Raw genomic sequence first — 18647 nt, forward strand, 5'->3', positions numbered from 1 at the left:
TGTGAGCACTTCAGAGTGGCCTGGAGTGAAGAGTAGGCTCATTGGTGGCTCTTCGTAGTTCTATGACCTTGTAAAGGGATCCTATGGCTTTTCTTCTTCTGACAAGGGAGATGTGACCATATTCCACAGGCAACTCAACCTGGATGACATACCACAGACACCAATTTCCCAATTTCACGTTATTACTTTGTAGTTATGTCTCTTTAGTTTCATGCTCCGACCCCCTGCCCAAATATAAAATCCATGAACATAAGAAGCATGCCTGTCTTGGTCAAAAATATGGTTGACACATAATGAGTATGAAATAAATGTGTACTTTGTAAATAAACATGTGAAAGGAGGCAACAAGAATGTTACTGTAGGGTCTTTATAATTCATTATCATCCTGTCTGCCATTATAATGCATTAATAAAGTTAAATGGAGGGGCACTTGGGTGGCTCAGTCGGTTAAGTCTAGGACTTCAGCTCAGGTTATGATCTTGCAGTCTGTGAGTTCGAGCCCTGCCTCGGTCTCTGTGCTGACAGATCAGAGCCTGGAGCCTGCTTCAGATTCTGTGTCTCCCTCTCTCTCTGACCCTTCCCCGCTCATACTATCTCTCCTTCTCTCTCAAAAATAAATAAACATTAAAAAAATAAAGTTAAGTGGAAATGCAAAAACAATACACAAATTATAAGATTATCTAAAAATTACAAGAATACACATTCAACTTCTGAGAACTCAGTATTATATATTAAAGCAATTTTCAAAAAATCAGTAGCCACCTGAATACACAATATGTCCCTAAAATGTCCTCAGATATGGTACTCAGTATAGAAAATATCCCTAGTGGCCAAAGAATTCTAGTTATTAATAATTCCACAGATTGTAACTTGTTGAGAAGTCTGTTCCTGGAGAGATTTTTCAGCACACCTCAGTCCACACCAAAAAGTAAACACTACTCAAAACAGCCGATCAAAACATCAAGTTGTACACCTTCAGTAGAGACAATTTTGTTACTCAATTATACCTCAGTAAAGCTAGTAAAAGAGTATCATTAAACCATTGCACACACAGATTGCTTTACATCTTCGGTAGTTTTTGAGTTCCTGCATTTTGTCTGACTCTTTAGTTGGTTCTGGATTTTTTTTTTAATTTTTTTTAAGAGAGAGAGCAGGAGGAGGGGAGGGGGAGCGAGGGGAGGGGGAGCGGGGCGAGGGGGAGGGGGGCGAGGGGGAGCGGGGCGAGGGGGAGCGGGGCGAGGGGGAGCGGGGCGAGGGGGAGCGGGGCGAGGGGGAGCGGGGCGAGGGGGAGCGGGGCGAGGGGGAGCGGGGCGAGGGGAGGGGAGGGGGGGATGGAGATGATCTCAAGCCGACTCCACCCTCCGCACAGAGCCCAACGAGGGGCATGACCCTGGGATCACGACCTGGGTTGGACTCACAACCGACTGAGCCACCCATGCGTCCTCGTTCTACATATTATAAATGAGAATCAAAATAGGTACTTGAGCTCAAAAGCAACCATAGCACACATTAGGTGATGCATTAAAATAAAGACTGATCTGAAGCTTTATGACTGAAAAAGAAGACTCTGTTACCTACAACAGAAAAATGGATTTATTCCAAGAAAAGGTGTGAAGCCTTCTAAAAGCAATAATCCTAATTATTACTGCAGAATTGAGAACCCACTGTCAAAAGGTAAAATACATTTTTAAAAATCCCTGAGGTACTAATCCTTCTTGCTCTAGGGGAAAATTGGGACCATGTTATGGAACTACTGTGTAAAAACAAACAAACAAACAAACAAACAAAAAAAAACAGCACAAGAAGCCACACCATGAAAAGTTTGTTACCATCTGCTTTGGATTCACCCAGTTCAGGTCTTATCTCTTATTCCCCAGTCATCAATGGTAATTAATGGTGCTGGGACATTAGAACACAGCCTTGAGCTCTGAGAACATGTTCCATCATTGGGGATATGGGAATGACATAACCTTGGGTCAGAGGCTTAATCTCTGAGTAGAGGAAGATTCCAAACTCTGCATCCTGGAAGCTCTTATGGTGTGTTATAATTATCCACTTATGAGCTTAATCCCACCTGGGGAGCATCACCCTCTGTGCATCTGTTTTCTCACTTAAAAGTAAAGTTTGGATGGGGCACTTGGGTGACTCAGTCAGTTGAGCATCCGATTACAGCTCACATCATGATCTCATGGTCCATGGGTTTGAACCTTGCGTTGAGATCTGAGAGCCTGGACCCTGCTTCCGATTCTGTGTCTCCCTCTCTCTCTGACCCTCCCCCACTTTGTGCTCTTTCTCTCAAAAATAAATAAACATGAAAAAAAATTTTTTAAGACTATAGAAAAGTCTGCATCAACACAGACCAGCGTTGGTAAACCACATGTAGATATGCAAGGTCAATTTCATGTCTGAGATCACAACAGGTAGAACAAAGTTTGCAAGTGGTGGTAGGAACTATTTTTATAACAGGTGTTATTTGTTCCCTTGTTTTAATTTCCTGCCACAGCGAGGGATAGGAGGGAAGAATAATAACATGGAAAATGCAATGAACAGATCAACTATACTCCAACACTCACACTATTGTGTGAGACTTGAAAATGAACCAGAGTTCATCTCACTAAAATTTTCTCTCTCCTCTTCCTGCACCAAGTTAAAGGTAGAAGAGGCCTTTTCTACTCATTTAGAGTATGAGCAATGCCCCCACATTCCTCAGTGGATAGGTCACCAGAGTCTCAATAGAAGCATTGCCCCCAGAGCTCAATATAGACCAGCTAGACCTACAGATATCCTGACCACCTGCCCACAGCAGCAGATACACGTACCTCCATGCACACATGCAGAGTATCTGCCCGCAGACGTCCTAGGTTACCACCCAAAACACATCTTAACAGACTTGCAAAGACTGAAATCGCATCAAGTATCTTTTCGAGCCACAATGACATGAAACTAATAATCGGTAACAGCAGGAAACCTGGAAAATCCACATTTATGTGCAGATTAAACCACGCACTCCCAAACATCCAGTGGAGCGAAGAAGAAACCAAAAGGGAAGCCAAAAAATATTTTGAGACCAGCATAAATGCAAACACAATACACCAAACTTATGGGATTCAACAAAAACTGTTCTAAGGGGGCTATTTATAGGGATAAACGCCTACCTTAAGGAAAAAGAAAGAGCTCAATAAACCACCTCACTTTATACCTCAAGGAACTAAAAAAAAAAGAGAGAGAGAGAGAACAAATGAAGCCCAAAGTTTGTAGAAGGAAGCAAATAACAAATAGCAGAATATAAATAACGAAACAGAAGCCAGCAAAACAATAGAAAAGAGCAGTGCAGCCCAAAGCTGTCACTACTTACCGCTGGCAGGGACACACAGGAGGACAACTGCATTTCTGGCCAGGAAGCCGATTACATTTCCGACCTATCGCGCCCTCCATCCCTTTTCTTACAGGAGCCAGCTGAACTCACTTCCCTAGAAAGAACCAGAAACGTGTTTTCACTTCATCACGAAAGGAACCCACGTTCCTCCTTCTCCTCCTGGATGCCCCTCCGCTCCGCACCCCAAACATCTCCCACCTCCTCTAGCTGCAACGCACTCTACTTCACCTGCTCAGACACCTGACGGTCCTTTTCCATCACCACACCTGCTTCTTCTCTTCATCTCAAAGTGGGGTGTATCCCTTGCCTTATTTACTCCTTCATTCTCTCTCTACCCCTGCACTGAGCTTTGTGAGGGCATGAAGTATTCTCCTAATAGATGCTCCTGATGGATGCTCAAACCATACCATCTGGGCATGGTGAGCCACAATCGAAGGAGGAAAGACAGAACGCTTTCTGGTGTCTCCTTTGACTTACAATTAATTACCTGCAAATTCCCTGGCACGCCAGGGTGCTGGGTTTTACTGTAGCCTCAGTGACTCACTTGCCACATAACAGGACAAACTGCATGCCAGCCGGTCCTAACAAGAAAGAAAAGACCCTGAAGCCCTATTTTTGCAACAACATTTCCGATGATACAGCTCCGCTTTCACTAAAACAAAGTTTAAAGGCAAAAAAAAAAAAAAAAAGAAAGAAAGAAATTTAAAGGCAGCTGTCTTTTGTGCCTACACTTTCTATTCCACTAGCTTCCTCGTATTTTCCAGAATCTTCTTGCTTCTGTGACTAGGTGCATAGTATATGGAAGCAGCCAGAGTTAACTGTGGTGCTGAGCCGGCAGAGGGGTGTGCACCCCATCTCATCACAGGTGAACGCAGACCCTAGAGCTGCTTTGTAGTAAAGTGATAATGTAGAGCCCAGAAGAGCCTCCTAGAGGCATCATCACGTGCTGTGGACAACAGGGGAAAAGGCCCTGGATAGGGAGACACTGAGAGCTGCTTCACGTGCAAGCCTCAATCTGTTCAGGGCCAATAAAACAATACCTTTTTTTTTTTCAATGTTTATTTATTTTTGGGACAGAGAGAGACAGAGCATGAACGGGGGAGGGGCAGAGAGAGAGGGAGACACAGAATCGGAAACAGGCTCCAGGCTCTGAGCCATCAGCCCAGAGCTCGACGCGGGGCTCGAACTCACAGACCGCGAGATTGTGACCTGGCTGAAGTCGGACGCTCAACCGACTGCGCCACCCAGGCGCCCCAACAATACCTTTTTTAAAAAATGTTTTCTCAATGTCTATTTTTCAGAGAGAGAGAGAGAGAGAGAGAGAGAGCATGAGCAGGGCAGGGGCAGAGAGAGAAAGAGACACAGAATTTAAAGCAGGTCCAGGCTCTGAGCTGTCAGCATAGAGCCGGACATGGGGTCAAACCCACAGACCGCAAGACCATGACCTAAGCCGAAGTCAGATGCTTAACTGACTGAGTCACCCAGGTGCCCCAAATAATTCCTTTTTAACAATGGGAAAGAGGGGCGCCTGGGTGGCTCAGTCGGTTAAGCATCCGACTTCAGCTCAGGTCATGATCTCGCGGTCCGTGGGTTTGAGCCCCGTGTTGGGCTCTGTGCTGACAGCTCAGAGCCTGGAGCCTGTTTCAGATTCTGTGTCTCCCTCTTTCTCTGACCCTCCCCTGTTCATGCTCTCTCTCTGTCTCAAAAATAAATAAATGTTAAAAAAATTTTATAAAACAAAAAAAAAAACCAATGGGAAAGAACTCAGTGACTCTGGTCATCAAGGGCTTGGCACAGATTCCAAGAGACCAGGGCCTCCTCTCTCTTATGGTCAGGGACCCAAGGCACAGGATTTGCAATGAACCACACGAATCTGGTCCCACTCTGAGACACCCCCAGCACACACACACACACACACCCTCCACCCAGCTGTGGCACAGATGCAGACCCTCAGAGTGAGACACAGTGGGCATGTGTCCTGCCCAATGTTGGTGCACAACCACACCCTCAAGTACCTCTCTTGTTGGAGACCCTGCTCTCCTGGATTTTGCCCTGAACATAAGAAAGCATTCACCTGGCAGGTTTTTGCTCCAGAGTCTGTGCCCAGAAGTGTCAGACAGGACTAGCCATAGTTATAGAGACAGATTCCTAGACCTGATCTCCCCACACAGACAACAACACCTGTTGTCTCGGTAACACTACCTGCATAGAACATCAGGGGTGTCTCCAACAGAGCATAAATTTTATCCCCAGTGCAAATCACCACCATCCTCTTTTCATGATTAAGAACAACTTCTAGCAATTAATGAGAAGATCCCCATGGGGGGGATGGGTAGCCAAACAGCTAGCCAGAAAATTTGTCTACATTCTCTGTGGAAAACTGTAACTCAGAACCAGTTGTAACCTGGCATTAAAGGGATACCCAAAGGTGCATCAGGGAACATGATCAAGAAGATGTGACTAGTGACTTACCCATGAGCTGAACCCAGATACTCAGAGGCACTTCATTCTCTCCTCTGACCTTGGAATGTAGGATCCGCTTGGTTTTCCCACACCAGAGGCGGCTCCAAGGACGTAGCCTTGACAGAGTGGTGTGATGTTGAAAACACCTGCACAGTACACATGCCTGAGCCCAGTTAATGCCTCTTTACAAACCTTTAAGGGTTGGAGAGCAGATGTGGGGATTCGTTAGTCTTGCTGCTGCCCAAGACAAGTCTCGTGTGTTAAGTTCCTTTTGCTGTTAAAATGGCCACCTACCAACCTGGAGGTGTTTGCATCTTTCTCTGGTCTGTCTCTGCCCTCTATGTATGGGGGCCAGTTTCAGATTACACCAGGAAAGTCTCTACAGGACTCCCTTTGCTGGATTTCCAAGGGGGCGTGCTCCTCGGTGCTTTTTCACCTTTCCAAAATACTGACTGTGATCACTGGGTCAGGGCTCTGGTCTTAACATAACTTTAAATTCCATGCTTCTTGCTATTTATGACCCTATGGCTTTTCAGTCTGGCAAATAGCCCATTTTCAAACCGTCTTCCCCATGTCAAAATATGGGTATCCCTAATGCCCACATGACTCCAAAGGAAGATAATTTCCCTTCCAAGTACCCACTCAGCCCTGCCTCCTGAGCCTCTCATTGTGCAACCAGACTCCCCTCCTGCATCATTTGCACAGGGATAAAGCATTCCTTTATCTATGCATTGGGCTTAGGGCAAAACCATATAGGAAATATAATATGATAACAAAAGAATTCAGACTTCCAGTGCCAGCAACCCACCCTGTATCTGAAAGCCTGTAGTGCCCCCAACCTCTGGGACAACCTTACACCCCCTCCATGGGTTTCCAACAGTCTTTTCACCCAGAAATTGTTCTTTTTTACCAGCTTTTGTTTACTATCGAGTATGTCTTTGTGTTTTTTATTCTACATTTAGGGCTAATTCTTTTTTAAATTTTATTTTAGAAAGAGAATGAGAGAAGACAAGAAGGGGAGAGGAGCAGAGGGGCAGAGGGAGACAGACAGAGAATCCCAAGGAGCCTCCACATTCAGTGTGACACCCAACACGGGTCCTGATCCCATGACCCTGGGATCACGACCCGAGCCAAAATTAAGAGTCCGATGCTCAAGTGACTGAGCCACCCAGGGACCCCTAATTTTTTAAAGTAAGCTTCACCCCCTGTGCAGAGCCCCATGTGGGACTTGAACTCACAATGCTGAGATCAAGACCTATGCTGCGATCAAGAGTCAGATGCTTAACAGACTGAGCCACCCAGGTGCCCCTAGGGCTAATTCTCTAACACTATGTTTCACCCACAATATTTTATACCAGTTTGAACATTTATCATTTCAAAGAGCACTATTTAACATTTGCTCATTAAAATAGAAATTTTAATGGATGTTTTCAAGCACACAAGCCTGTAGACTCATTAACCACAAGCATTATAATGAAGATAATGACTATATAAGAGCACAGATAGAGCAGAAATGTTAAAAATGGCACCGTGGTTGATGTGATTAGATGTCTGCTCTGATTCATAAAATGTTGAATGACCCAACAGGTTGCTAGGAGCATAAGATCTCATAGCCCAGAAGTAAATTTGTTTGCTTTAATAGAAAGGATAAACAAGCCATCTGTGGCCCTGTTGGTTGAGCCTCTGAGTTAACCTTAGTTCAGGTCACGATCTCACAGTTCATGAGTGCAAGCCCCATGTTGGCCTCTGTGCTAACAGCGCAGAGCCTGTTTGGGATCCTCTCTCTCTCTCTCTCTCTGTCCCTGTCTCTCTTTCTCCCTCTGCCCCTCCCCTGCTTGCTCTCTCAAAAATAAATAAAACATTAAAAAATATATTAAAAAGATAAAAAGGATAAACAAGCAAGTAATTTGTTACAGTCACTGTAAAGAGAACAGTTTCCCCAACAATTGTAGACCTGTACTTATCTAAGTCGACAGCAATGATTTAGGTTCTGCGGATGTTGATTTTCCTGTGGGAACATTTGATGTGTTCAGACCCTCTGCCTTCCCCCCTCAGTTCCCTTCACTTGCTTTCCACAGAGCTACTCCCATTTCGTTTTCCTTCTTACAGAGATGATGACTTTCAGAGAGAGGTTTTGGTGTCAATTGCAGATACTTATATTATCCAAGTCATTTGCTTATGCCACAGATTTGGTGACCTCCCTGTATGCTTCCCCTGGTGCTTGAAGTGATGGGTTCTTTCAAGAGTTAAGGCCTCTGGTTCCAGTAAAATTGTGTGTGGAATCAAGAGCGAGCCTGCCTGCCACAGCCACACAAAAATGCTAAGCCCAAGACCTGTCCTTGGATGGTTCAAAGCAGCATATTTTGTAGACTGGAAAGTGCAGGATATGCAAGAGGGTGGAAGTCAGGACAGAAACTGTCATGACTTTGGGGGACTGAAATGAATTCCCACCAAAAACAACTTTGGGCTTAAGTAAAGTGGGATCCTTCTGGATCTGGCCACATGCACATGCCAGAGAACTAAAAAAAACAAAAACAAAAGCAAAAAAACAACTATCAAATAATCTTTCTCTATGGCAATTGCCAGTCAACAATACTCTAATTCCATCATTCTTCTACATTTACAAGTTGCTGCCAGACCCATCTATCTGTGATTGTAGCCTCTCCCACTCCAGCTCTGCAATCTTGGGCAAATGAAAGGAAAGAAGCCAAGGGTCAGTGTACAGTTTTGCATCCAGTGAGAAAGCCCTTCAGAAATTCGGGTGACACCTTCTTCTCTCCTCTTTCCCATGTTCATCCCTCTCTTGCCATGTCCTTCCCCTCTCGGGCTGCCGTGCAGTTGGCAGAACTGCAGAGGTAGTAGGTAGAATAGAGTAGAGGTAGTAGAAGGAATCCTTCTAGAATGCAGGGCAGTGAGGGCAGGAGTAGGCAAAGCAACCGTGTCGTTGAGTGTTTTAGTCACCACCAATCCAGGGACGCAGGTGGTGAGGAGATAGGAGAGCCATGTCAGGAACAGTAGCAAGAAACCTGCATTGCATGAGAGTGCTGGGGGGATGGGAGAAAGCAGACAGAGGACACAAGCAGAGTAGTTACGAGATTGGGATCCTCGAGCATGTAAATCACGGTTGAGCAAATAAGAAATATATTGAAGTAATCGTGGTTTATATACACAATGGAGTACTACATGGCAATGAGAAAGAACGCAATATGGCCCTTTGTAGCAACGTGGATGGAACTGGAGAGTGTGATGCTAAGTGAAATAAGCCACACAGAGAAAGACAGATACCATATGTTTTCACTCTTATGTGGATCCTGAGAAACTTAGCGGAAACCCATGGGGGAGGGGAAGGAAAAAAAAAAGAGGTTAGAGTGGGAGAGAGCCAAAGCATAAGAGACTCTTAAAAACTGAGAACAAACTGAGGGTTGATGGGGGGTGGGAGGGCGGGGAGGGTGGGTGATGGGTATTGAGGAGGGCACCTTTTGGGATGAGCACTGGGTGTTGTATGGAAACCAATTTGACAATAAATTTCATATATTAAAAATAAATAAATAAATAAATAAATCTATTTGGCTATTCAAAAAATATATATTGAAGTGAATGTAGCACAGCTTTGTCACTGTTTATAAGCAGAGAACAGAGAGAAGCTAGAATTAATCCTGGGGGTTGGTTTTGAATTGGAGGAATTCAAATGTGAGTAACTCATAGTTCATTATGGACATGCATGTGTGCATGTGTATGAAACCTAATCATGAGCTTTTTGCTGGGAGATCCCATAAGGAATGGCATACTAGGAGCAATGTACAAAGCTGAAAACAGTGCTTAGTGTCTAGCAACCAACCTCCATTTGAAGGCATCAGTATTCTTTGGTGAAATGATGGATGCAAGGGCTACGTGGAGAACAGCACAAGATGAGCCTACAATGACTCCTTTTGTTAAACCGTGCAGCTATACAGATCTTCTATTGGCCAATCTGGGACTACATGAACATAAAAACAGATAAATGACTGTATCAGAATGCAATCTATTAAATCATACAAGAATTTAGGGATCCTTTTGAGGAATAGAAGTGAATGAATGAATGAATGAATGATTAAATAAATACATGGGGTGAAGGGAAGCCTCTTTCTTCAGTAGATTCCTAACTAATGTTGAGGGCTGATATGAGAGAACCATACTATTGTTTATTGATTCCCATGGGAGCTGTGACAGCTAAGGCAGGTGAGTATAAGGTGACGAGGAACAGCATATTAGGATAGTCTCAAGATATCTCCCCATTGGGGCGCCTGGGTGGTTCAGTTGGTTAAGCATCCAACTCGATCTCAGCTCAGGTCTTGATCTCAGGGTCTTGAGCTCAAGCCACTGTTGGGCTCTGCTCTGGGTATGAAGCCTACTTTAAAAAAAATGGGCACCTGGGTGGCCCAGTCAGTTAAATGTCCAACTTCAGCTCAGGTTATCTCACAGTTCGTGAGTTTGAGCCCTGTATCAGTCTCTGCGCTGGCAATGTGGAGCCTGTTTGGGATTCTCTCTGCCTCTCTATCCCTTCCCCACTTGAGCTCTCTTGCTCTCTAAAAATAAATAAATAAACCTAAAAAAGGAAAGACATCTCCCCATAATGTGCCATGATGAGAAACATTGGGAAGAGGACAGCCTCTTTTCCAAGGTCCTGCTACCAAGGAAGTGTGAGCTGAGTTTGGTCGTAAGAAGCCCAGAGAGACCCAGGGGAGTGTCATTCAACAGAACAAAACAGGGTGAGAATATAAAAGAAAGGGAAAGTCATCCTAACAGTTTGAGCCTGGAGAAGAAGGAAGAGAGATGGGCAACGAAGCATAGCACACATTCCCAGTTGGGAATCCCAACCAGAAAGGAAAAGGAGATGTTTTTGGATCTCTTGGAAAATTTGAGTATGACCCGTGGACACAGCAGTTATGGTGTATCTACATTGATTTTCTAAATCAAAGGACAGAATATTGTTATGTAGTCATGTCTTTGCTTGAGAGAAAACCACACTAGTGAGTTTGGGATGATGTACACCTTGTATGTACATTGCTCTCAAGTGAGTCAGAAAAAAAAAAAGTGATAACAGAATATAACACACAGAAATTAGTTGATAAATAAGTGTGGTAAAATGTTAACTATTGGGGTATCTGGGGAAGAAAGAAAATTATGTATATTTGAAATTATTTCAAATTAATAATTTTAAAAATAAAAATAATTCAAAGGCATTGAATTTCTCAATTTTTAAAATGAGATTGGATATTGCTAAATATTTTTATCATAGATCATATTCTATTACTTTTTTTCAAATAGACATTTTGTACAATAGGAAAAACAGCAAGTGAAATAAATATATATTTAAATAAATAAACACTGAAACAATTCACACAGAGCAAACCTGTATTCCAAAACAGCTGAAGGAGGTGCTTAATACTGAAGGGAAATTCTACCAGAGGAAAATACACACAAAAGGATTATTATCAGCAGAATTGGCAATCATATGGATACATGTGTAATCTGTACTATATTATAATTCCTTATTTTCTATAAGAGACAACTGGCTCGTGACAGCAAAAAATAATAGCATTAATTGTGGGTAATAACATATGTAGGATAAAAATTTATAAAAATAATATAAAAATTATAAGATACATGGAATTACACTATTGTAAAATTCTTACATATTCTGTGAAATGGTCAATAGTAGTTCTAACTAGGATATAACATTTTGGAAAGCCACTTTATTTATTTTTATTTTTTTAATGCTTATTTATTTTTAAAAGAGGGAGAGAGACAGAGTGTGAGTGGGGGAGGGGCAGAGAGAGAGGAAGACACAGAATCTGAAACAGGCTCCAGGCTCTGAGCTGTCAGCACGGAGCCTGACACGGGGCTCGAACTCACGGACTGTGAGATCATGACCTGAGCTGAAGCTGGACACTTAATGACCTAACCACGCAGGTGCCCTGGAAAGCCGCTTTAAAACAGCTACAACACGGGGCGCCTGTTGGTTGAGGCGGCCGACTTCAGCTCAGGTCATGATCTTGCGGTCTGTGAGTTCGAGCCCCGCATCAGGCTCTGTGCTGACAGCTCGGAGCCTGGAGCCCGCTTCTGATTCTGTGTCTCCCTCTCTCTCTGCCCCTCCCCTGCTCACACTCTGTCTCTCTCTCTCTCAAAAATAAACATTAAAAAAAAATTTAAAACAGCTACAACAACCACTAAAATTAGTTATACCTTAACACCATTAATTTTTCAATCTTTATTTTTGAGAGAGATAGAAAGTGAAAGTGGGAGGGGGCAGGGAGAAAGGGAGACAGAAGATCCCAAGCAGGCTCTGTGCTGTCAGAGCAGAACCCAACATGGGGCTCGAACTCACATTGGACGCTTAACCAACTGAGCCACCCAGGCTCCCTGTCACCACTAATTTTTAAAAGGGACTATTAGAAACATCAGACATCCCCTCTTGGGGCGCCTGGGTGGCGCAGTCGGTTAAGCGTCCGACTTCAGCCAGGTCACGATCTCGCGGTCCGTGAGTTCGAGCCCCGCGTCAGGCTCTGGGCTGATGGCTCAGAGCCTGGAGCCTGTTTCCGATTCTGTGTCTCCCTCTCTCTCTGCCCCTCCCCCATTCATGCTCTGTCTCTCTCTGTCCCAGAAATAAATAAAAGCGTTGAGAAGAAAAAAAAAAAAAAAAAGAAATATCAGACATCCCAAAAAGAGGCAAAAGGAAAAACAAAGAAAAAAGCAGATGGGACAAAGACAAAATTAAGTCCCCAGTTTCTATATTTCAGTGGTAAACTAAAAAATCTGAATGACAGGGGCGCCTGGGTGGCGCAGTCGGTTAAGCGTCCGACTTCAGCCAGGTCACGATCTCACGGTTGGTGAGTTCGAGCCCCGCGTCAGGCTCTGGGCTGATGGCTCAGAGCCTGGAGCCTGTTTCCGATTCTGTGTCTCCCTCTCTCTCTGCCCCTCGCCCGTTCATGCTCTGTATCTCTCTGTCCCAAAAATAAATAAACGTTGAAAAAAAAAAAAATCTGAATGACAAATCTACAAATGGTAGCTTTAACCCTCAATATTACTTTATCTTTTTTTAAGTGTATTTAATGTTTATTTATTTTTGAAGAGACAGAGTCCAAGCAGTGGACGGGCAGAGAGAGAGGGAGACACAGAATCTGAAGCAGGCTCCAGGCTCTGAGCTGTCAGCAAAGAGCCCGACTCAGGGCTCGAACTCATGAATTGCGAGATCATTACCTCAGCTGAAGTCCGATGCTCAACCGACTGAGCCACCCAGGCACTCCTACTTTGTTTATCTGATCAATGAACTCAACCATGTAAAGAAAATCTGCAAGGTTCAAAGGCAAAGCAACCCATTGGACAACATTGATTTTCTGTGTAATACTACAGCATATTAGGGAAACAGGAGTGAAATACAGTAAGAAAGTCACATAGAAAACTCCTCCATCTGCCAGGTTTCTTACCTGCACCCATGAAATAAAGTCTCTGCCCTCCATGGAGTTGTATTTATCTACATAAATATTGGATTTATGTACCAATGTATGCCAGTGTGTCCGGCATGCCCACACTGAGATAAAATTTGCAGAAACACTTCGAATACTCCTGAAGAAAACAGATTCGTTTCAGCAGCTGCAGTGGTCAAGGGGGAGACATGTTTCCTCAACAACTTTGTGTGTCCGTTTCAAGCTCATAATTTGCAGATTGACTTTGAGGTCTCTTGGTGCAACCCCAGTATCAAAGTCACCCTTTAAGATCACTGTGAATATTATGTAAAAAAAACAGTGCTGAGTAAATGGTCACTGAATACAGTGATCATGGTAGTTATCAAAGCTGTCTTCTGCATATTTACATTTGATTTCTAACAACTCAAGAGTGGGACCTAGGAACCCCAGAATCCCGAAGGATCAGCAAGAAGGGGCTAACAGTGGGGAAACATAAAGCCAAAATATTAGAAGTCTCTATCAACCATAGACGGAAATCTAAAAAGGCAGCGACATAAAACACAAAAATGGAATTCAGCGCATAAAAGTTCACAAAGGTGGCCACCAGCATCAGGACGGTGTGGGCAGCTCTGGTCTCTGGGGAACATTTGCGGTAGCCATTGGGGGTGTGAATATACTGCATTCTCTGGTGGTGCCTGTACAGGAACAGCGCCATGGAGCCACTGGACCAGATCATGAGACCAATAAACATGGCATCGGAGACAAACCACAGGATGACAGTGCCTGCACTCAGAGTGGAGGACGAGCAGAACCACTTCCCGAGGATGTCACTACTGTTTCCTGTGTCCTGTGAACCAGTGACTTCACAGGAACATAGATATTCATTAAGACACTGAACATCCAGCAGATACAGCAGGAAGGATCAATGATCTTGGGGGCTCTTCCTCTGAGCATCGTCCACACCTCCCTCTCTGGGATGAGTATGAAGAACTGATGGGTGCTCAGGACACAGGTGCAGCACATGGTGGTGCTGCGAGCTATTCTCTGTACATAATATACAAATTTACACCCAAGACTGGACAGGGGCTTCCTCAAAACAAAAGCCGCCATCTTCTGGGGAATCCCAGCAGAGAGAAGAACTAAGAGATTGGCTACAGCCTTGTGGGTGAGAATGGTGTTGGGGAGCCTCTGCTTGTGTCCACACAAGATTGGAGAGACATTAAAGAAGAAGAGGGTGACATTGGCCAGAGTCCCAATGCCCATCTGGAAAAGCAAGATGGTTGTCAGAGCCACTTCCCCTGTGGTTCTTTGGACATTGTTCTGAAAAGACATGGTGAATGCTTCAGGGCGGTCTGGAGTGAACAGCAGGCTGTGTTAGTGCTGCCATAAGGACTCTTCTTATACGTACATGACCTCATGAAGGGATCCTGGGCCTTTTCTCCTTCTGAAAAGGGAGACACAGTCATATCCTACAGGCAACTCAACCTTGAGAGCATGTCATGGACACCAATTCACAATTCCATGTTATTACTTTGTATTTCTATTTACTTTTATAATCTGACTCTTCGCCAAAATGTAAGTTGCCATGAATCTAAGCACCATGCCTGCCTTGTTTAAAAAAAAATGTGATTGACCCACAAAAAGTGTTAAATAAATATACATTTAGTGAATAAATGAGTGAGAGGAGACAGGCACACTGTACCCCTTTTAGAGTTCACAATTATCCTGTCACCACAATTCATTAACCTAAGATAATGAAGTAGGAAAATGCAAACCCATGTTCAAATGTATAAGATAATATAACTCATTAAAATTGCAAGAAAATCAACTGTCAGCTTTCGAGAACTCTTAATGTTATTCATCAGAGTGATTAGACAGAAGGAAAAAAATCAGTAGCCTTCTGAATATACAATATGACCCTAAAATGTCCTCAGAGTGAACACACAATGTGATTTCCATGTCAAGTGTTGATCACAGTGACCAGAGGAAAGTTAGTTCCCATATAGTGTTAAAAGTAGACAGGGTGGGGCGCCTGGGTGGCTCAGTCGGTTAAGCATCCGACTTCGGCTCAGGTCATGATCTCGCGGTCCGTGAGTTCGAGCCCCGCATCAGGCTCTGTGCTGACAGCTCGGAGCCTGGAGCCTGCTTCACATTCTGTGTCTCCCTCTCTCTCTGACCCTCCCCCATTCATGCTGTCTCTCCCTGTCTCAAAAATAAATAAACGTTTAAAAAAAATTAAAAAAAAAAAAGTAGACAGGGTGCCTGGGTAGCTCAGTTGGTTAAGTGTCTGACCTTGGCTCATGTCATGATCTCGTGGTTTGTGAGTTTGAGCCCCACATTGGGCTCTGTGCTGACAGCTCAGAGCCTGGAGCCTGTTTCAGATTCTGTGTCTCCCTCTCTCTCTGTCCCTCCCCTGCCCATACTCTGTCTCTCTCTCTCTCTCCAAAATAAATAAACATTAAATAATTTTTTTAAAAGTGGTAAGAGTAGAAATTTTGATTATGGTAGGTAGTATTTTTTCCCTTGTTTTGAGTATCTACCACTACCAGGGATATGAAGAAAATGTATTACTATGTTAAATGGGAAGAACAGATCAGGTATGTTCCTCCAAACTACTTCTGAGACTTGAAAATTAAATACAATTCATCTAACATTTTTTCTCTCTTGATGCCACACACACACACACACACAATACAGAACAAAACCAAAAAACTGACGTCCCAAAAATCTCAGGAGGAATAAAAGAGGCAATTGCATCCTCTAGCAGTAGGATTTCAGAAAGAAAAAAAAATAGGGTCATTAAATCATAATATCATTACACCACAGACTGTTTTTCTCTCGGAATATCTGTTTGTACATGAATGTGTGTGTCAGCGGATCTTATTAATGTCAGGATTTTGAAGTTATAACCTAAGCTCTACACGTGAAGTTTCTACTTGTATATACACACAAGCCTAAAAATCTGTTAGGTCTGAGAAAATTAGCAGACTTTTGAACATGGCTAAGGTCAGTGGCTCTGCTCATCCAAAGCTTGGCTCAGAGCCCAACGAGATCCCCATCTTCTTTCTCTCTCCTTGGCAGGGACCCTAGCACACAGAGATCTGCAGTGAATCTCCCCACTGTAGTCCCACCCAGGGACACTCCCCAGCACATATGCACTAGTCACCAGCCCAACCAGAGCACCTCTACAACCTTACTACACAAACCCAGTTTTGAATTCTTGTCCTATTGCAGACTCCTTGTCTCCTGGTTATTGCCCTGAGACTGAACATAAAGAAGCACTCACCTGGCTTGTCTTTGCTCCAGAGCTTTGTGCAGAGAAGTGTCAACCAGGATGAGCCATAGTTATAGGGCCCCTAGACCTGATCTCCCCACAGAGATGCCATTACCATGTCATGTGTAGTCTAGGTGACACTGTCTGCATGGAGAGTCTGGGGCATCTCTAATGAGAGGATTTTATCCCCACTGCAAGTCTTTACAAGCCACTTCTGGTAATTAATGGTAATTTTTGGTAACTGATGGGAAGTTCCTGAAGAGTAGCTGTTTCTATGTTCCCTGTGGAAAAATCTAAGTTCAGAGTCAGCATTGCCATCCATAGTAGAATTGAAACTCAAGGCTGGGTCAAGGGTCTCTTTCATAATATCTCCAAATGGGTATTTTCCTCAGTGCTCTCGTGTTTCCAGAATTGGGCCAACACCACAATTGGCTCATACTGAGCATCTCTCTTTGATCTGGTACTTAGTCTCTCCTCTAACTTAAATACCACAATTCTTACCATTTATGGCCCCATGTCTTTTACTCCTGGAGAATACCCCCCTTGAAGCTAGTCTATCCTGCCTCAGAATCCATGGGCAGCCCCAATGTCCATGTACCTCCACAGGAGGTTGTGACCTGCTTCCCAAATCATCCAGAGGGCACTGCTCCCTCGTCTCTCATCAGTCAACCAGGCTGTTCTTTATTTTCAGACTTTGCCCTGGGAAGAAGTATTCCCAGATGTACACACAAGATTCAGGGAGAAGTAATATGTAGGACAGATGGTAGGGTAGCATGAGATTCTTTAAAATCAAGGAAAAGGCCATAAAGCAAATAGAAAATTGGGCAAAACATTAAAGAGAAAATTCACAAGATAGATGAGAAGATGGCCCTCAATCCTATGAACGTTAATTATGGCAAGTCAATTAGTTGCTTTTCAAGATCGGTTTGGATATTCTATTTTTTTTTTTTGCATTTTAACAATTTTAGAATAAGCTTGCCAATTTCAACAACGGCAACAACAAATACAACACAAGTGGGAGGGAGTCAGGACTGAGATTTGTCAATGTACGGGGGCATAAATAGGGTCAAGGGATGTATGGGAAATCTCTGTACCTTCCTCTTGGTTTTGCTGTGCACCTAAAACTGCTCTGAAAAATAAAGTTTGCTAAAAGTTTGTGGGAGGGGGGATGGGCTAAATGGGTAAGTGGCATCTACTCCTGAAATCATTGTTGTACCATATACAAACTAACTTGGATGTAAATTAAATAATAAATAAATTTTAGGGGCACCTGTGTGGCTCAGTTAAGTGACCAACTTCGGCTCAGGTCATGATCTTGCAGTTTGTGGGTTCAGGCCCCGTGTCAGGCTCTGTGCTGAACACTTGCTCAGAGCCTGAAGCCTGCTTCAGATTCTGTGTCTCCTTCTCTCTCTGCCCCTCCCTTGCTTGTGCTCTGTCTCACTCTCTCAAAAATAAATAAATGAAAAAAAATTTTTTAATAAATTTGAAAAAAATTAAAAATAAATAAATTTTTAATATTCAACCAAAATTGAGTTCTATATAGGGTCAATAAGGCATGAATAATTTATGGTAGGGGCAACAGAAAACCAGGCCATATTTAATTAAGCAATGTATTTACATATATTTGAAAAAAAAAACATTGAATTAAAGTCTGTAGGTGCAAGTGAAAAAAAGAATACTGAATTTTCTCTTGTGTTTATTATTTACTTTGAGAGGGAGGGAGAGGGTCAGAGAGAGAGAGGGAGAGAGAGAATCCCAATCAGGTTCCACACTGTCAGTGCAGAGCCTGACACAGGGCTAGATCTCATGAACCGTGAGATCATGACCTGAGCTAAAATCAAGAGTCAGATTAACAAACTGAGTCACCCAGGCACCTGAAGAATACTGAATTTTTTTAAAAAGCTGTTGGAGTAGCATATTCTAAAGGATATGTAGAGGGGCACCTGAGTGGCTCAGTCAGTTGAGCATCCAACCTCAACTCAGGTCATGATCTCACAGTTCATGAGTTCAAGCCCCACATCAGGCTTGCTGTTGTCAACATGTCAGCACAGAGCCCGCTTCAGATCCTCTGTTCCCCTCTCTCTGCCCT

General features: G+C 43.5%; 1 protein-coding gene across 1 annotated transcript; it reads right to left on the minus strand.

Moving 5' to 3' along the window:
- Positions 1-13708: 13708 nt before the first annotated feature.
- Positions 13709-14616, minus strand: LOC125152495 (vomeronasal type-1 receptor 1-like). Its single transcript, XM_047834501.1, is given in 2 exon segments — positions 13709-14145; positions 14148-14616. Coding segments are annotated over 2 exon segments (906 nt in total).
- Positions 14617-18647: the final 4031 nt, after the last annotated feature.

Source organism: Prionailurus viverrinus, chromosome E2 (genome assembly GCF_022837055.1).
Source record: "Prionailurus viverrinus isolate Anna chromosome E2, UM_Priviv_1.0, whole genome shotgun sequence".
Classification (NCBI taxonomy): Eukaryota; Metazoa; Chordata; class Mammalia; order Carnivora; family Felidae; genus Prionailurus; species Prionailurus viverrinus.